Raw genomic sequence first — 20,756 nt, forward strand, 5'->3', positions numbered from 1 at the left:
TACAATCACGAAGATAAATACTCAGGGGCATATTCAATTAGCGGAGGAAAGTCCCGTACTTTTCGCCGGCATCGCTGGTTTTCCTTGCGAAAAAGTATTGCGCTTGTCCCCCCCGTATTCAATCAGAAATCGGCGAAAACGGGCCCTGGCGAAAAGTGGTCAGATTTGGGGAAATCAGTCTGATACCCCCCAAAAGATGCACTGACATTGGCGATCACTATAGATACCCCCGAATAGCCCTGCTCAGGGTATTTGGGCTACTTAAATGCTCTCAATAGCTTCTAATTAGCGTCTTTGCACAAGTGGTGAAGAATAGCATTTAGGAGGGTTTTTTTGGTAAAAATAAGTAGCCCCAGCAAAATTGGGGTACATGAAAATGGGTGCTAGCATATTTTAAAGCTGCTAAAGTGAAGTTTTAAATATCGTAAAAAAAAAAAAAATCCACCTACCGCAAGCACCTGCAAACTTAAACACCTGGGGGCATACTTGGGGACGCCCTGGAGTCTATTTCACTAGTTTTTAAATTTGTCCCCCAACTTTTTTTGAGTTTACCTTTGGGGGACTGTCCCAAGGGTGCTGGGTGGTTTCTGGATGTTTGCACCAAAAAAAAACAATTCTGCACTTTTTGACACCTACTCATAGGCAAATCTTTTTCGCCGATTCCAATGCATAGACTTTCCGCACCGGCGAAAAGTCTCCGGTATTGAATACGGGGGAAAGTTTTCGCATGGCGAAATTACGTCAGCCGCAATACTTTTCCGCAGAGACTGACTTTTCGCACCTAATTAAATATGCCCCCCAGTCTCATTGCATGCTGTATCCTGTGGGTTGTGGTCATAATACCATGGTCAGGGTATGTCCATCAGATTACTATACTGGAAATGTGTTACCGTACAGCCAGGATTATCAGGAAACAAATTGGTTCAGGTCCGCCTCTTTATTTCAGCATATGGTAAAATGCACACGTTTCGCCTTGTTCATTTTATCGAATTAAGATGGAGTGTAGAGAGCTTGTGTGCTGCAACCAATCACCTAGCACCGCGCAGTCTGCACTACTGATCAGGCTCATGAACGCTGATCACCTAGCACAGCGTAGTCTGCACTACTGGTCAGACTAATAAAAGCAGATAGGTTGGATTACAGTACATCTTACATGCACCACTTTATTAAAGACGCAACATCTGATATATTAAAGGTATATGTGCAATTGCCACAGCCTAATCTGGTTACTGCGAGGGAGATGTATCAAGTCTTAGAGAGAAAGTGGTTGCTTTGGGAAACTTCTCCAATCAGCTGCTGTCATTTATCTAGCACATTATTTGGATTGACAGTCAGAAGCCGATTGGTTGCTTTGGACAACTTCTACACACTATCTTTCTCTCAGAGGCTTGGTCCATCTCCCCTTGTAGGAGCAAATGGATTTTGAGGTTATGTGACCTGCTATCTCAGGCAAGCAGCCAGGCTCAGCAGGGGGGGGGGGGGAAGCAGAGGTGATGTAATCGGTGTCACGTCACATGACTATTGTTCTGCCAGTTGTACAATTTTATTCAGATTAATGACTAAATTGTGCCATGTGAGACCAGGAAAGATTGCTATTGTTAATATGTACAGGAAGGCTTATTTTTCTACATAAGTTATCCTGCGGCTCTAATTCTGCTGCAGATTCTCTTTCAATAACGAGTGGAAAATACTATAGTACCTATAAAAAACACATTCACAACGCTGCAAAAGCAACTTTCTCACTCATTAATAAGAGTCTCAGGCCACGATGCTCTGTTCTGTATCACACATCATTATTATATTATGTGCATATAGGGTAATATCCCAACTCCGTGCTATCGTATAAGTCTTGCGCAAATGCTGCAGTGTGTTCACACAAAATGTCGCTCTCACGCCGGACTCAAAAAATCTTCCCGAATTATTGCAAACTTCTCCTATTCCGCCATTAAAGCTCCTGTGGGAGAATTTGATTTTATTCTTCTGAGTGATTGGCGGCTTCTTGTGCATGATGGGAAACGGCCGCATGATGTGGTGTGATTGGACAATCAGTGCCTGTTACGTATGTAGCTGAAGCAGAACAAGTATGAGCAGTCACATTAAGAGGCATATAGCCTATAAATAAAATCGCAATGCACAGTGATGATTCAAATTAAATCCCCCCCGCAAATACAGGCAGGTGCATAAATATTGGGACATTGACAGAATTTTCATATTTTGGCCTCTATTCACCACCACAATGGCTTTGAAATGAAACAAAGATGGGCTTTAACTGCAGACTTTCAGATTTAATTTGAGGGTAATTACATCCAAATCAGGTGAACGGTGTAGGAATTACAACGGTTTGTATATGTGCCTCCCACTTTTTAAGGGGTCAAAAGTAATGGGACAAACTAAACAATCCTAAATCTAACTTTCACTTTTTAATACTTTGTTGCAAATCCTTTGCAGGCAATTACAGCCTGAAGTCTGGAATGCATAGACATCACCAGACGCTGGGTTTTATCCCTGGTGATGCTCTGCCAGGCCTCTACTGCTAATGTCTTCAGTTCCTGCTTGTTCTTGGGGCATTTTCCCTTCTGTTTTGTCTTCATCAAGTGAAATGCATGCTCAAATCGGATTCAGGTCGGGGGATTGACTTGGCCATTGCATAACATTCCACTTATTAGCCTTAAAAAAAAAAAAAACTCTGGTTGCTTTTGCAGTATGCTTCAGGTCATTGTCCATCTGCACTGTGAAGCGCCATCCAATGAGTTCTGAAGCATTTGACTGAATATGAGCATATAATATTGCCCGAAACACTTCAGAATTCATTCTGCTGCTTTTGTCAGCAGTCACATCATCAGTAAATACAAGGGAACCAGTTCCATTGGCAGCCATACATGCCCACGCCATGACACTACCACCACCATGCTTCACTGATGAGGTGGGATGTTTTGGATCATGAGTAGTTCCTTTCCTTCTCCATAGTCTTCTCTTCCCATCACTCTGGTACAAGTTGATCTTTGTCTCATCTGTCCATAGGATGTTGTTCCAGAACTGTAATGGCTTTTTTAGATGTTGTTTGGCAAACTCTAATCTGGTCTTACTGTTTTTGAGGTTCACCAATGGTTTACATCTTGTGGTGAACCCTCTATATTCACTCTTGTGAAGTCTTCTCTTGATTGTTGACTTTGACACATATACACCTACCTCCTGGAGAGTGTTCTTTATTTGGCCAACTGTTGTGAAGGGGTTTTTCCTTCATCAGGGAAATAATTCTTGTCATCCACCACAGTTTTTTTCATTGGTCTTCCGGGTCTTTTGGTGTTGCTGAGCTCTCCGATGCGTTCTTTCTTTTTAAGAATGTTAAAAACAGTTGATTTGGCCACACCTAATGTTTTTGCTATCTCTCTGATGGGTTTGTTTTGATTTTTCAGCCTAATGATGGCTTGCTTCACTGATAGTGACAGCTCTTTGGATCTCATATTGAGAGTCGACAGCAACTGATTCCAAATGCAAATGTCACATCTAGAATCAACTCCAGACCTTTTACCTGCTTAATTGATAATGAAATAACGAGAGAATAGCCCACACCTGTCCATGAAATAGCTTTTGAGTTGATAGTCCCATTACTTTGGGCCCCTTAAAAAGTGGGAGGCACATATAGAAACCGTTGTAATTCCTACATCGTTCACCTGATTTGGATGTAATTACCCTCAAATTAAATCTGAAAGTCTGCAGTTAAAGCACATCTTGTTTGTTTCATTTCAAAGCCATTGTGGTGAATAGAGGCCAAAATATGAAAATTCTGTCAATGTCCCAATATTTATGCACCTGACTGTATAAGCCAACTTGAATAAGAATATAAAACAAACAATGAGAATTCTAGATCCAATTTAAGTTGTAGCATTATATTAAAAAAAAAAAAAAAATGACATACCTGATACAAGATGGAGGTACCATTTACTTAGGCTCTTGCTTTAAAAAATAAAACTGTTGACCTATTTTAGATGGGATGGAGTTAGAAGGCGACGGTCGAAATCCCGGCGTGGAGGGTGTTAGGTTTAGCCACCACCGGAGGTTAGGGTTAGGCTGCGGGGGTGGGGTTAGAAACTATGGTGGAGGGGTCAGGTTTAGGCACGAAAGGGAAGGGGGGGGGGGGGTTTGTATACTTACGGAGCCCCTGCTAGGATTCTAAGCATCGGGATGTTGCTGTCTGTGTCCTGACTGCCGGCCCCCCATAGCCAACCCTTTTAGACACCGGCGTACCATAACTACAGGCATTTATTGCCCTGTATATATACAGAGTGCGCCAGTGGTTCTTAGTTACAGCTATGAGGGTCCCATTTCCAGATTTGCTGTTTATATTAATTGTGCTGGGTATTCTGTCTAAAGTAAGATGGATTCCTGTGTATAGGGCGTCCATTTTACACACCTAATCCCAGCAATATCCCCTAGGTCAGCTGCATCCGACTGTTGGCCCAGGATGAAGTATTTTATAGGGTTTTTTTTGTTTTTGTTGTAGTGTCTAAAATGTGTCCCATTATCAGAAATCCTCCAGGAATGTTCTTGGGCACTGCCCAGGGTGCTAATAAAATAATGGACGTCATTCTGTATTTTCTTACACATCCATCCATCGCACAAATAGCCAGCAGAGGACATGACTAAATCTTATAATACTCAACTCACAGAGATCGCAGGACACCGACGCAGTCTGAAAAGTGCTTTTATTTATGAAGAAACAATAATACATTAGTACATAGGCCTGAGGTCGGCCGGTTACAAGGCAGCCGCAGACTGGACAAGAGCGACAGAGCAGGTATAGTGCAAATGGAGGCATCGTTCTCTGTGTGTTTTCTCTTTAGAAGGTTGGGGGGGCGGGAGATATAAAACACTTAACGCAACATCGTGTGACGAGAGCAGTGACGGGAATCCCAGGAATACTCAAAATTCATATAAGAGAGAGAGATAAGTGTCCAAACGCAGATTAAGCTAGAAATAACGTAACCAATCACTAGTGTTAAAGATATTGTGACATTTAGAAGCCCCACTGGCGATATTCAATGCACGAGGCGACATCCTAATCCAGGCCTCGGCAACTTGTGGCTCCCCAGATCCCAGCGGTAGCTTACCGTAAGCTGGGGAGCCAGAAGCCGGACACTGTGCCCTACCGGAGTCTTAACGAGGGTCGTGCAGTCCAACTAAAGATGGAAATTGGCATTAATACCACCCCCAAACACCGAATTCCAATAGGGCTTAGAGTAGGAGAGCAATGTAATGGACCTCCCATAGCTGAATACCACTTCCCGAACCTTGAGGTCAGTCACCACCTCTGGGTTCTGCCCCCTGTAGCACAGTACTACTTCCCATCCCAGAACATCATATAACCCATAGGGACAGCAGCAGCTAACAGTATCTAAAGTCAGTGTTGCAGCGATTGTCCGTACACCCGTCACTACGGTGTTTTATTAACTGAAAAGAAAGATAACGTTATAAAAGGAGACAAAATCGGCCAGCACGCAGAATACACGAGCGTGCTTACAGGGCGATGTCTGGAAGAGGGCTCCTCAGGAAACACTCTCCTCTGCTCCTAGCGCAAAGATGGCCGTGCCCCCCCCGGCATTGCCCAGTGCAGCTCTCGGGGCCCGCGGGGGTCTAGTAGGCAAATCTCCTGTCCTGGGGGTAGCCCAGCTTGTCCAGACTGGGGTTAATCGCATACTGGACCATGGGTGGAGGGCCGCACATCAGAATCAGGACGTCGTCCCCGGGGGGCGGCATGAAGGACTTTATCATATCCTCATTGACGAAGCCCTGGCTGTAATCCCAATCTGGAAGCGGATATGAGAGTTATTAAAGGTCAGGCACCATCATATATAACGGTCACAGGAACTAAACTTTTGGGTCATAAAAGCTCATATTGACTCTGCAAGCCCGTCATAGGCTGAGGCCGTAAAACAACCAATCAGATGTCAGCTTTCATTTGTCTGTTACAGGCAGATATTTGGTTGTTATGGTTACAGCACATGGCTGCTCTTTGCACTATGGGCCTGATTCAGACCTGGTCACAAGCGCTGAGCGCTCGCAACCGGGTCGATGGTGGCCCAGAGCGCATGCGCACGACAAAGCCGGCTCAGTCGTGCACATGCGCGACACCCGGATAGTGACAGGCAATCCGTCGCTCCGGGTCTCGTACCAAAGGGGGCGTGCTATCAATGTTGAGTGACAGCACGCCCCCTTTGGTGGGCGGGCCGGGGCAGTGGCTGCCCAAACAGAGGCGTTCCCATGAGAACGCCTACCGTCTGGGGCCGGCCCCACTGACATCACAAGTGATGTCAGTGGGAGAGATTTCGGCTCTGTTATAGCCGAAATCTCTCTGGGGCTTGCGGCAAAGAGACCCTACCACAAGGGTCTCGTCGCAAGCCCGATGGTCTTGACTATCGCGACCATCTTCCTGGCCGCTCGCTATAGCTGTGTGTGGTCACCCACAGCTACGCGAGCGGCCAGGAGGCCGTTCTAAAAAAAACCCCAAACAAATAAAAAAACACCGGCCCTGATTCAGAGCGAGCGTTCTGTCAGAGCGACCGGCTCTGAATCAGGGCCTATGTTATACAAGGTCATATAGTGCATGAAATTGGACCATACACTATATATAATATTATTCCTTATACTAAAAGTTTTTGACTAACCTGGCATCATACTATTAATAAGGCTTTATTTAGGATATAAATTAGCCTTTTTTCATTTTTACAGTCTCTGGTTTATCAAGTAAATAGTCATTTATAGTTGTTCCCCCTTCTCCCCCCTATATTGATCTTTTAAATATATGAAGCGCTGCCATAACCAGACACCAATGCGTAATAATTATGGTGCGTTTACTAAAACACTATTTTATTCACTACCATAGATAGGGGGTGGACGGGTATGTCAGTGGTGTCACAAGGGGGTGCGGGCCACACCTGGGTGTCACCCACCGAGGTGTGACACAAAGGTGCAGTCTTCCCCTCAGTGACAGGAGCCGGGGGCTGCACTGTATCATTAAGTGCAGCACTCAGCTCCTGTCACAGTGAGGGAGCCCGCACCCCACACCGATCTCCATAATCTATTCTACACTGACCGGCCACCAGGTTCGGGCCACGCCCCTTACCCAAGGCCGAGCACAAGGCATCCCTCCCCGCACCAGGTGTCACCGTGGGGAGGGACGCCACTGGGTATAGCAACATTACGTTATCTATACCATAAAGGTGGCCTTGTCCTGTCTCCATCGTGCGAAGTAGCCCCCACCGCAGCGAAGATGGGACCTACCAGGAGACGAGAACTCGGCCCAGTATAGCGGGGCGGGGGTGACCCGGCGTATGTTGGGTCCATACTACTCATATGAAACTAATATTTAAGGTCCTTCTCTAGTTTAATCTCCCATATTATATATAGGTGTAGTACATTAGTATTGCTGGTGTAAATCCAGAAGTGACTGTAAGCAATAACTAAATACACTAATGCAGGGGGTTTGTCTCTCCCTATTGTGTCCATTGCCTACAGCAGGGGTAGCCAACCTTGGTCCTCGAGAGCTACCAACAGTGCATGTTTTCCAGGTCTCCTCACATCACAAGTGAAATAATTATCTCCACCTGTGGATCTTTTCAAAGAAGTCAGTGAGCAATAAATACACCCCGTGCACCTGCTGGGTGACCTGGAAAACATGACCTGTTAGTAGCTCTCGAGGACCGGGTCGGTTACCCCTGGTCTAGAGCAAGGGTCAGCAGAGTGCGTTACTCCAACTGCTGTGGAACAACACATACCAGCATGTCATCCCTTCGTTTTAGCATAGCCTGGCAGGGCATGCTGGGATGTGTAGTTCCACACGTTGCCTACCCCTGGTCTGGAGAAGCTAACATGATACAAGGGCCATGCACCATACAGAGGCCCAGAGCAATATGGATACTCCAAAAACCTTATGATCTACACACGGGGTCATTATCCCACGTATAAAAGGACTGTATAGAAAAGGAACGTCTTACTCTCAGGAGCACGGTCCAGTGTGTACCACAGCTTGAACCTGGAATTATTGGCCTCCACCTCCTCCAGCTCGTTTCGTAGCAGGATGTCCTCCTCGGTCTAGTGAGGAACAGGGAGAAAGACGACGGACGTGTGAGAAATCCATTTCACATCACTATACTGATCCGTCCATTCAAGTGCCTTGTACACATACATGATAGAACATGCTATGACAGTGGGCGTGGCTTCCCATTAACCAGGGCTTCCAATGATTTCCATGTGTGGGCCTTTAGCTCCCCCTGCTGTCCATACCTGGTACAGCACACACAGTCTACGTACAGCAGGGGTGGGGAACCTTTTTCTGCTGAGGGCCATTTTGATTTATAAAATATTATTTGCTGGGCCGGTGCAGGCCACAACCCCTCCGTGTGATGTCACACAGGGGCAGGGCCACAATCGCCGGCAGTTACAGCAATGCCTGGAGCATCCTGAAGATGCTCCGGGGAGCTGTAAGGTCAGCAGTGTGACCGTCTGAAGCTCCCTAAGGACGCTCCAGGTGGCAATGCTGCATAGATTCTGGCTGCAGGGTGACATTCTTGGCACCCTGCTAGCCAGATGAGGCTAGCACAATAAAGCTCCGAGGGCCTTACCAAATGATTCCGGGGGACTTATACGGCCCCCCGAGCCTGAGGTTCCCCATCCCTGACGTACAGAAAAGTGGATGTACAATGATGAAGCTCAGAAAACAACAGGACCCGTCCTCATTAAAGACGCCAGATAATACTGTCCCAGAGTGCAGCAAGGACGGGGCCGGATTAAGGTGTGTGGGTGCCTCTACCAATAAAATGGTCAATATAAACAGATGGAGATGTATTAAAAAGTATACGGTGTAAATACTCCCAGCATCACAATTGTGTTACACACTGTAGTGCCCCCAGTTCACATACGCCCCAGTCCCCCCACGCTGGTGATGTAGCCATGTGAGGGGGGGCACGGGGCAACTGCCCTGGCTGCCTATCTGGCTCTGAGTAAGGATGCATAACAAACCAATAGTAAGAGTGGTACCCTCATAGGACACACTGGCCCTACAAAATAACTTCTATACCATGCATATATACCCCAGCCCTGCCTGTCGCTCTAGTAACACAGTAACACCAAGCAGTACAGCCACAGTAACCGGTTAGTAGGGCGAATGAGACTAGATTTGGCGTCAGTCACCGACCTGGTTAGCAAATAGCAGGTAGCAGACAGTCTTGTCGTCTTTGTCCTTCATGATGGCGCGGATGAGCTGGAGCATCGGGGTAATTCCTGGGCAGGGGAGCGAGTGAGAGACGGCAGAAGGGTATTAGCTATAGAATAGTCTAGTGTACAAACTTGGAAGTGTAACAACCATTATTAGGCAATAAGAGAAGGAAGGGTTAATGACAAATCTGGGTCCCTTGTCCCCTTACCTGTCCCGCCAGCAATCAATCCCAACTGCTTCACCTTCTTGTCAACTGCTGGAGACTTCTTGTCTGGGCGAATTTTGAAAACTCCTTTATAAAAAAAAAAAAAAAAAGTAAAAAATTACCGGTAGATCGAATACTCCCAAGATTTGTAAGGCGGCACTCTGGGTACACCTTCTAAATAAAATTTCATAAAATAAAGTAAAAGTCATACATACAAACTATACGTATATATTCACAGACCAATCTGCCTCTAAGACGATTGTAAAAAGCATAAACTATTAGCAAGCCAATAATTTGGGAATCACTGAACCTGAGTGTCCGTTACAGATTACACTGAAGCAGGGAGGGGTCAGGATGATCTCATAGCTGTGACTTGGGCTCCTGGAAGCCCAGCTCACACCTTTGGCCGATGATTTCAGCGACCATTACTAAGAAATCCCAGTATCTTTGGACCTCATTCAGACCCGCTCGCAAGCGGGTCGATGTTTAGGCCCTGCGCACGCGCAGCGCCCGCACTGCGTGTGAGTAAGCCCCGGAGCGAGAGAGAAATTCTCTCGCTCCGGAGCTCACTACGAAAGGGGTGGCTGTCTATGTTGATCGACAGCTCGACCCGTTTTGTAGGCGTGGCGGGGGGGTGGTTTCACAAATTGAGGCGTTCCTTAAGGAACGCTTGCCGTTTTGTGGGCGGCCGCACTGACATCAGCAGTGATGTCAGTGGGGAGCTTCCTGCTTGATCATAGCAGGAAGCTCCCTGGGGCTTGCGGTTGCCGAGACCCAACCTTAGGATCTCGTCACAAGCCCCGATGGCCGCCTGACCATCGCGACCATCAACCTGTTCGGTCGCTAAAGCTGTGGGTGTTAACCCACAGCTTAGCTAGCGACCAGGAGGCCGCACTTGAAAAGTCAAGCGACCGCTCTCATTCAGAGCGACCGCTCGCTTCTTGCGACCGCCTCTGAATGAGGGCCTTTGTGTCCTCCAATCCATTGATCGTGTTCCCGAGCACCTCACAGCTGATCCAGGAGTATAGTTAATGCTCAGAGGCTTCTTTAGGGGGACTAGACTTCTCTCTGATAGACTTGTGTTAAGCACAAGAACCGGCCTGTGAGAAGTACTACACTAAATACTGCACATTAAAGACACTTTTCCATATTGGAGGTAATTGTTTTTTAACCTTTTCCTTCGTAGGTCAGTAATCCACTGGGCCCCCTGAAATCAATGGTCTCGTCTAGCTTCAGCCCTTCTAAATACTGGGACATTTTACCCCCATCTGGGAATTTGGGATGGACGCCTTTAAAGTATATCTGGAAAAAAAAAAATTAGTATTAGAATCACTCACCAACAAAAAGATTACAAGATTACAAAGATTGCAACAAGAGGGTGAAATCCCACCCAACACAGCACCCAGTTCCTGGTCATTACCAGCAATCAGCTCATGGCCATGTCAAGGTGACATCGTGTTGAGTACAATTGTCTTATCACAGCCGGGGTTTGAGTAATACAGGTCCTGGGGTTATAACGTATATATTCCTTTTGGAGAGACTTGGCCGACGGCCTCCTCTGCCCGCAGAGGTGCCAGAGACCAGGACAGGCGGTAACCCACCACCACCACCACCCACCAATCTGGTTATGATCTCACCTTCACCACTAGATCCACAAATCCTTTATCATCGTCACTGGAGACCGGAGTGTAGGGTCTGACCACCAAATTGCCATCTATCCTGGCCGACAGGTAGATGTGTTGTCCTAGGGATCAGGAAAGAAAAGCCTGAGGTGACAGAAATCTCCCCCGTGTACCCAAACAATCGGCTCATATCCACAACGCGCCTGGCGAGGATTTTCACCACTGCGTATAAACCGCATTACGCTCTCCTGCTTTATACGATGCCAATAGGTCTGATCTTTGTGCAACCGTTGGGAGTCGCAGCGCAAGCAGGTTTATTTTGCGGGAATGTCGAAATTTAACTTTAAGTGACGGAAAAGAGGTTGCGATATTTATACTCCGCGAGTGACGTTCATAGGACGCTGGTTCGCTATTAACTCAACAGACTGCGTTCTCATAAAACCAGATTAGCGCACGTATGGTCACCCCGTGTAATAGCTACATGGATCTAATCAGTGATGGTTTGTCTAAGAGTCAAACTCTGGAGCAGGGGTTCCCAACCACGGTCCTCAAGGCACACTAGCAGTCCAGGTTTTAAGGCTAGCCATAGCTGGGCACAGGTGACTTAATTAGTACCTCAGGTATTTTGATTTAACCATCTGTGCTTAAGCATGGATATCACTAAAACCAGGACTGTTAGTGTGCCTTGAGGACCGTGGTTGGGAATCACTGCTCTGGAAGATATAAGCCGCATGCTGTAAGCATCCCCAATGACATAAATAGACCGATAGATCTACAGCGCGGTACAAGAGTGGCGACTTACCTATGGGGAGGCCCAGAATGTGCTCCGGAGACGGCAGTGCGAAGCGGAACCTTCGTGTGTCACGACTGATGACCTGGGGGAAGATATAATGTATTCATGGTCACTGCTGCGTAGATACAGATCACTTCAATATTGGTTTGGGTCCGAAAGGTTGAATGCAGGTGGTATGTATGCTTTACAATCTTTAGTGCCTCTTACACATGTACCTCATGCCTCAGTGATCTCTCAACACATCTGCTACTTCTATGAATTTGTCCTATGTTCCTATTCATCAGAGTTCTAAGAAAGGATTCCGAGTGTGTTGGGGGTATTTAGGAGGTGTCACACGAGCAGATTATGGGCCAGCAGCAAACAACTCAAGCAAAACGCTGCCTGAAAGATGCAATTGTTCCTGCACCTGCCGCGTGTCGATTAGAATAGCTCCCGATAATCTGCTCCGATACTGTACCAGCAGGGAAAATGCTCAGCATCCACCGAGTCGTGCCGTCAGGGACTCACCTCTTTGTCTATGAGCCTCAGGGGGTATTTTATATCTGCGCTCTCCAAGGTGATGGCCGGAGCAGACTTCCCGAAGATCCGCCTGAACACCGCAAAGATGAGGAGGAAGGGGTACCCCACGATCCTTCCCAGCTGAAAGAGAGAGCAAACGTCACCGTTAGTCCTAGAGGCCCCACCGGCCATGGCTGCAGCTGCTGGCCACAATATTACTGCAGATAAACTGGTGACTGGGAAGTTGCAATTTGCTTCACTTCCTCGTGTGCTTGTGATAAATAACGTCACCAACGTGAGATAAAGGGATCTTCCTGCCATTACCATCTGATTAGCTGACCAAACCTACACCGAAAACTACGACTGTGTCCTATTCAAGAGCTGGAGAAAATCACCCACAAAGAGACTCAATTCATAACCAACAACATGATCCATCCACCCTCTAGAAAGATGCCGGGTCAGGGCTCTCGTACAAGATCCGGCTGCAAGGGGACTGGGGGTGGGCATGGCTAGACCTGGGCGCATGCTTACTGCACATCACCAGCATCGTACCAGTGAGTGCGTCCTAAGTGATGGCATTTGGAGGGCAATGAGCAGAGTGGTAGTGAAAGCAGATTGGGGAGTACAGCAGTGACAGAATTATGCTAAGGGCTGATGGCATGTAAGGGAAATGTGAATGATGGCACGTGGTGGCATGTGGGGGGGGGGGGGGTGTACAAACTGATGGCATGGTGGTGGGCACAGAGTCAGTAATGGCATACACAAGCCGGCATCTCAGATCTTGGGTCATTGTGACAGTAGTTTTTCTCATGACGGATTATAATAGTTCAGCGCCGCAGAATATGTTGGTGGTGAAGAATAGTAAAAAATTTTAAAAAATATAAAATGAGTAGTAAATATAATGGGCAGTGATGGCATGTGAAAGGCACCCGGAATACCTTACAACTGGATACCACATGCAGTTTGACTACAACTATCCTCGCCAATCCAAGATGTTAGTAATCGGTCTGAAAGAATCGCTACGCTAGGCCATGGCGGCAAATTCACATATGCCAGTAAGGCGCCAGCAGTGCATCACGCACACGGTAGGAACGTGGGCAGATATCTGCATGTGATCCATTTCAGTCAGTGCATTATCTGGCACGGCAGTCACCACTAGAGGCTTGGAATAAGGTCCAGTAACACAGCAATATGGCAACGTTTAGTAAGCAACTTCAGGATAAAAAGATTCTGGCTCCCAAATAAACGCAAGACAGTCAGCAGAGGGCACCCTTTTCTACCACATAAGTTTTTATTTTTTTTATTTCTCTTTAAATAAAAAATATATCAGACAGCAGTGAGATTGGAAAGGACATTTGTGCCACTTAAACAGCTCACAGCACGAGGGCTCGAGGAAAAGGAAAACTGGCCGCACCCAGAGAGACAGGCTCCTGATTTAGACAGGGATTTTCCACCTACATAAAGGGTATATTTAGACACAGGGTCAGCGCTGCACAGTGTGGCATATAGACAGGCTGCTTTAATAGAGCCCCATGTGCTGTAAAGGCACATCCACTAGAAGAAGACCTCCAAACGACTGCACGATTACCACATTGTAATCATGCAATTGTTTGACAGCCTGTGATGAGCCTGCACTGAACGAGCAGTAGTTCAGTGCAGGCTCATCAATCATCCCCTAACATGCTCAACCAAAAGTCCGCTAAGTTTCACCTCCCAGACTTTCCACCTACATCGCGTGTTTTTGGCAAAAAGTTTTGGAGTGCGCGACCGCTTTTTGCCCAATTCAATTCCAAAGGACGCGAAAACGGGGCCCGGCAAAACTCAAACAGGCGAAAATTGGTGTCAGTTTTGGGGAAAAAAATCAGCCTGACACCCCCCAAAAGATGAACATTGGGGATCACTATAGATACCCCCGAATAGCCCTACTGAAGGTATTTGGAGTACTTAAATGATCTCAATAGCTGCTATTTAGCGTCTTTGCATAAGTGGTGAAGAAAAGCATTTTGCATTATTTTATAGTGAAAACAAGTAGTCCTTGAAAAATTTGGGGTACATGAAAATGGGGGACAGCATAATTTAAAGTTGCTAAAGTAAAGTTTTTTAAAACGTAAAAGGTCCACCTGCCGCAAGCACCTGCAATCAAAAAACACCTGGGGCATACTTGGGGACCCCCCTGGAGTCTATTTCGCTAGTTTTTAACTTTGTCCCCCAACGTTGGGTTTTTTCGCCCCCTAAATGAAAGTATTTTTTTGAGATGTTCTAAAGCATTTTTTTTTTACGCAGATTACCTTTGGGGGGGGGGTTTCAGAAGTGTGCACCCCAAAACCCCAATTCTGCACTTTTTTTCCCCCCGACAGCTTTCATAGGCGATTCTTTTTCACCTATTCGAATGCATTGACTTTCCGCACCGGTGAAAGAGTCTTTGGAATTGAATACGGGGATAAGTTTTCACCTGGCGAAATGACGTCACCGGTGAGAACTTTTCGCTGGAAACGGCTTATCGCAGCTAATTGAATACGGCCCTATGTGTAGGTCTGTTACAAAGCTCCAACACAATGTATGTTAATGTGACATTGATTTGGGACACAATAAATATGTCTATCTAATGGGGCCCATAGATCTGCGATGGATTGCCGTGATCCCGTAACTCGGTATCGCAGAAATCCAACATGGATATCGGCGAATTGACGATCAAGAAATGATTGCAATTGTCAAAACGGGGACACTTAAACATATTAAATGTCTGCGATCGGATCGCAGAACATCGATGGTGGGCGATCGGAAATTTCCGATTGCATCGCAGCGATCAGTCACAGATGTATGGGCACCATAATATGTGTGGTAGCTCTACAAACTGGTAATTTTGTAGAGGCCCCTCTTGAAGGAATAACCTCGGTATATGGGGTACGTATGTCCAGGGGTGTTTGCACTGTCTACGGGTAATGTTGGCACATTCTTCCAGGCAGATTTTTGTGCCCCGATTTTCAATTGGACCGAGAGCAGGACTCTGGCTGTCCCTTTGTATGACATTTATCTAGTTGATACACCGCAAAGTTAGTGTGGCCTTGGCATCATTGCCCGGCAAAAAGATGGACTGGCACCCAAGATTCAGTTATTTAGGAGACTGGCTCAAGGTCTCTCGCTGTATCTCCCTGTATTTTGCACCATCCATTGTCCCTTTGATTTTAAAAAAGTGACTCGTCTCTTGTGATGACAATTACCCCCGCCCTCGTCACTGTGGGCACAGTGCTGCTGCTATCCTGGGCACAGTTCCGGGCGCCACTCGTCACGGTGTGAGATTTGTACCACTTTTGTTTTGGACTTTGGCCATAAATTCTACCTTGGTCTCATCGGACCACAAAACTTGTCCCACAAGCCTCCATCTTGTTTGGGCAGAGCTTTGGAGGGGGGCACCATTTTGTAGGTAGTATTTTGGGCTGTTTGTAGCTACCACCTCCTGACAGCGCCCACTGGCATATACAGACACTTGGATACGGTTTTGTCCCCTTTTCCAAATGTATGCAACTCGAACACTATGGGGCAGATGTACCAAGCTCTGAGAAGTGATAGATTGGAGAGTGATAAAGTACCAACCAATCAGCTACTGTCATTTTTCAAACACAGCTGGTAACATGACAGTTAGGAGCTGAGTGGCTGGTAGTTTCTCTCTTTCCAATATATCGCTTTCCAGAGCTTAGTACATCTTCCCTAAATCTTGATATCTAGCCCTTTTGGGAACATCTTTAGAATTCAGTTTCACAGATGTCCATCTGATTATCACCCTGAATAATGGTCCCTGGACTGTGGCGCTTTATCCAGAATATGTGATAGATATTGTAATAACCGACTGGTCTGTAACCTCAGATCCCGTAACACGTAATAAATACTTGTAGCAGATTTCAGATTATTTTTGTACTATAAAACGCCACATTAAAAAGATTAGTGATTTGAACTTTCAGGACCTCATTCAGACCCGCTCGCAAGCGGATCGATGTCTAGCTGTGCGCACGCGCAGCGGCCACACTGCGCGTGGGCAAGCCCTGGAGCGAGAGAGAAATTCTCTCGCTCCGGGGCTCCCTACAAAAGGGGTGGCTGTCTATGTTGATCGACAGCTCGCCCCGTTTTGTAGTTGTGGCGGGTGGGGGTGGTTTCACAAACAGAGGCGTTCCCAAGCGAACGCTTGCCGTTTGTGGGCGGCCCCACTGACATCACCAGCGATGTCAGTGGGAGAGCTTCCGGCTCCATTAGAGCCAAAAGCTCTCTGGGGCTTGCGGCAGCCAAGACCCTACCACAAGGGTCTCGTCGCAAGCCCCGATGGTCTTGACTATCGCGACCATCATCCTGGTCGCTCGTTAAGGCTGTGGGTGGTAACCTAGCGAGCGGCCAGGAGGCTTGATCATTTTTAAGATGCGGCCGCCCTCATTCAGAGCGAGTGCTGGCATTTTGCGAGCGGCTCTGAATGAGGTCCTCAGCGCGTTGAATTAAAAGTATAACAGGACAAAATTTCAGTATAGGGTTTCTGCTCAGGTAAAATTAGAGAAGTGGTCAGGGGTCTGCATACTTTTGCAAGGCAGTGTACGTAGGCAGCATTTTATCATTCAAGGACATGGCTGCAATGTCTATGGTACAACATAACTCACAGTGAACCAGTACATTAGCGTAACCTTGAACTGAAAAATAAATAAGGGGGATGGTCAGAAATCGGTAGCAGATGGGTGACAAGCCTAAGGAGTATGCCCAACCTATAAAAGTAGACTCAGTTTATTTTTCAAGTGTCTAGAATATAAATACAAAACCCTTTGCATGCTGCCCCCCTGAGCAGTGGTGCCTTAGGCATGTGCCCAGCAAGCCTACACGGGAAAGGTCGTAATTCCTGTTTTACAGCCTAATCCTTACTTTACATACCAATATGTACAGCGTGGACAGGAGGGAACACACTAATCATACAGAGAGAGAAGAACTGGGCTACATACAACATCTGTTTCACAGCCACAATCCCACGAGAGGAAGGGGCCAGGCGTATAAAGGGCAGCGAATTAGCAGACTGAAAACCATCACTCCTCACCCCCAGACAAAAAATAGCAGCCTGCCCGCAGCTGGTGCTCTCACACCCACAAATTTACTAGCTCTTCCCCTGGTTTCCGATTAAAGGGTACACGTGAAAACCCCAAATACTCATTATTTCATCAATTAATCTTTGGGTCCCCAGAGAGGGCTCCTGTTCTGTTGTCAGAGGGGAAAATTACACAAACTTTGACCAACAGAACCTCAGACCTCTTTTCTCTCACCCACCTGGGTCCGATTAACCCACAGCAAACCCAGAAATGAAATAACATCTTTGATTCCACCCTAAAGCCGCGTACACACTAGATGATATCCATGAACGATAACGTTCAACGATATATCGTTCATATCATCCAGTGTGTATGCCCTCACCGGCGAACGACGCGCGCTCCCGTGGGTCGTTAACGATATCCTTGGCTGCTTGTACAGCCGACTGGGGATATCGTTAACGAATGCAGCATGGCCCCCTCCCCCCTGCCGTCGTTTGTCGTGGCCGGCATCGGCAAGTGTGGATGTACCTACATATGTCGGCACCCCCGCCGCTGCCAAGATCGGCTGATACCCACAACGTCTAGTGTATATACGTACAAACCTTGCGCAGTTTATGTGTATTTGTACAGGGGTAAGATTTGCAACTTTCAGCTCTGCTCCCCTTATACACAAACTTTTTGTTTATCGAGTCTTGGAAAGAGATGGGGTGGAGAGGTTGCCCGTAGCAACCAACCAGCTTGTCGATGTCATGTTACAGGCTTTTGCAAGAAAAATGTTAGAAGCCGATTGATTGCCATGTTGAACTTCTCCATATTATCTCCCGCCAAGGCTTGGTACACCTCCCCCAAAATTCAACCAATTAAATTTTTTGACAGTAACAACCCCTCTATCTGCTAAAAGGGCATCGCTCATCCAATAGTTGGTGCAGAAACAAAACTTAGGGGTCTGGGTACTAAATCTTGGAGAGAAATAAAGTACCAACCAATCAGCTCCTGACTCATGTTACAAGCAGTGTTTGAAAAATGACAGGAGCCGATTGGTTGGTACGTTATCTTCATCCACGGCTTAGTACATAGACCTCTCAGTCCTGTCTCAGACCATTACCAAACACACAGGGAGGAGCACACCTCCAAAACAGGACTGGTCCGGTTACCAGGACATGTCCCAGATATCCCTCACTGAGGGTGTTAATAAATGAAAATGGAGACTATGGGCCTGATTCAGAGCCGCTCGTAAGCGGCCGCTCGTTCGCTCCGAGCGATGTTTGCCCAACTGCGCGTGCATACGGATCGTAATACGCATGCGCGAACCAGTCGGTGCGGTCGAAATTCATGTGCTTGCAAAATAGCGAATGCCTGATAATTTGAGTGACAGAAGGAGGCGTATGTGGGTGGTAACAGGAGAAGGTGCTTGAAAACGGGGAGTGGAGATCCGAACGCAGGCGTGCTTAAAGGTCAAAACGGGCGTTTTATGGGTGTGCATAATTAGAACAGCAGCGCCATTGACCACGTCCCTGGGTTATTTTATAGCCAGAACTGCTCGCAAGATTGTGGTAGGAAAAGCCAACCACAAGAATAGCGAGCAGTTCATACGCTGGTCGATGTACTCGATTACTCTAATAAATAGCGGACATGACGTAGGATGCGAGCGGCCAGGGGGCGTATTTATCCAAAAAACGACTACAAGTTTTGTTCGCTCGTTCAGACCTAGAGGCGTGAACAGACCGCAAAGAGCGAACGGTTCATTTGAATAGCCAGCCCTATTTTCTGGACGAGCGAGCGCTAATTGCGTCCGGCTCTGAATCAGGCCCTATGATTGGAGAGTGGGTGGATCAGGTGTAATGAAAGTAAGTTATGGAACACAAGACACAACTGTGCCCATCAGCTGAGTTAGAACTGCTAGAGGCCTGTTTGGTTTCCCAGTGTTCTCTCCCTCACCAGCAGTGGGCCGTGTGCTGGGCCTCTGTAATTCCTGGGATATTAGTCACCACAGAGCTAGAGACCCAGATATCCCTCACTGCATTCACTGAGGGCTTTAATAAATGAAAATTGAGATCCAGACCCCAATCTGCCCCCCATCGTCACAGCGCCCCACAGCATTAGCATAAATTCACATATTGCAAATATCTTATTAGTACACAATGTAATGAGTTACAGGGGAATTATTAAATGTCATATTAGGGCGGTTACAGATAAATTAACGGCAATGGGGGGGGGGGGGCATGAATTACAGGGACCGGTGATTGGAAATAAATTATAATGAAGGGCATTACAGCAAATATAATATATATATGTACATACACACACACACGTTGCGGAGAGACAGAGACCAAAATGTAACCCTACAAGCAGTAACTCGGCAATCACCCCTAAATGTTACTTTACGCCCTGTTGGCCAGGCTGCGTATGGGTGTAAGTAGCGTATTGCAAGGTCCACAGAAGAGGCTGATCATAGTCATACAAGTGGCAATAATTCCCAAACAGTTCTGTTCTCTGCAACAGTCCTATTGCTCACTGCACTCTGACATATCTCAGGGGCAGTTCAGCTCACACGTCCAGTCACAGACTGCCCTGTAATAGGTGATGTTTCATTACCTCATTACAGTTTGTACCTTGTCAAATTCACAATAAGGGTGGGCACTTCCATATTTCTTATAGTATACTCATGCGAGTACAGCGAGGAAATGCAGACAGACATACTAGGAGAGAAACGTCTATCACTCTCCCATGTACAGCCATAGGACTTCGGCAATAAGATGACATTTTGCCCTGTAGATATATACAGAACACAGAGGTCACCTGGACCGGTAATATGGGACTCCCAGAGGAGGGCTAAAGTCTTGAATATGTGATAATTAATGCAATGGGGCCGTAAGAATACTCCATGTACTAAAAGTAAGTTGGAGTTTAAATGGTACCCATCACTCAAAGTGACAGCAGCCAATATTCATGGAAACGAATGTCCATTACCTAGAAGCCTGCGGCAACACTGAGCCATGAGGTGAAATGTGCCTCACGCCTCAATGAGGCTAACCACTTCCTAATGAATAAACAGGCTGCCTACCCTGGCGCGTCGATGCAGTTCAGAAATACAGCGAGCAGAAGACATATCAATTAGGACTCAACTTAGAATGGAATGGCATCAGTAATTACAAAAGCTTATGGTATGGCTCATCTGTGCACTGCAAAGTCTGTGATAGGATGCCCTACACAGGGGGGGGGTAAAGTGCCGCATTACGATTTAATTATTTAACTGGTGTTTGGCACTGGTCGCACAGTTCTGCAATACTTGATGCTGTCTGAGAGCGAGAGTCCATGCTGGATGCAGGTGTATGTATAATTAAGCAGCTATTACACCAAGTGACGCGGG

At 46.8% G+C, this 20,756-nt stretch overlaps 1 protein-coding gene across 1 annotated transcript; it reads right to left on the bottom strand.

Moving 5' to 3' along the window:
* Window positions 1–4,689: 4,689 nt before the first annotated feature.
* LOC148479196 (NADH-cytochrome b5 reductase 3-like) lies at window positions 4,690–12,539 on the bottom strand. The gene is made up of 8 exons (XM_088454863.1): window positions 12,342–12,539; window positions 11,844–11,916; window positions 11,057–11,163; window positions 10,592–10,721; window positions 9,423–9,506; window positions 9,194–9,279; window positions 7,995–8,091; window positions 4,690–5,807 (listed from the first exon to the last, which is right to left on the bottom strand). Exons 1-8 carry the CDS (start codon window positions 12,522–12,524, stop codon window positions 5,635–5,637), a joined length of 933 nt encoding a protein of 310 aa, XP_088310989.1. The 5' UTR covers window positions 12,525–12,539; the 3' UTR covers window positions 4,690–5,634.
* Window positions 12,540–20,756: the final 8,217 nt, after the last annotated feature.

Source organism: Taudactylus pleione, unplaced genomic scaffold (assembly GCF_031769625.1).
Source record: "Taudactylus pleione unplaced genomic scaffold, aTauple2 ptg000634l, whole genome shotgun sequence".
Lineage (NCBI taxonomy): Eukaryota > Metazoa > Chordata > Amphibia > Anura > Myobatrachidae > Taudactylus > Taudactylus pleione.

Bases quoted from the DNA above. Each gene is read 5' to 3' on its own strand.
- LOC148479196 (XM_088454863.1), bottom strand. From the start codon at position 12,524: ATGGCCGGTGGGGCCTCTAGGACTAACGGTGACGTTTGCTCTCTCTTT. The intron at 8,092-9,193 runs GTCGGTGACTGA...GTTCCTCACTAG, and splicing joins ACCTGCTATTTGCTAACCAG to ACCGAGGAGGACATCCTGCT. The intron at 5,808-7,994 runs GTAAGACGTTCC...ATCCGCTTCCAG, and splicing joins ACTGGACCGTGCTCCTGAGA to ATTGGGATTACAGCCAGGGC.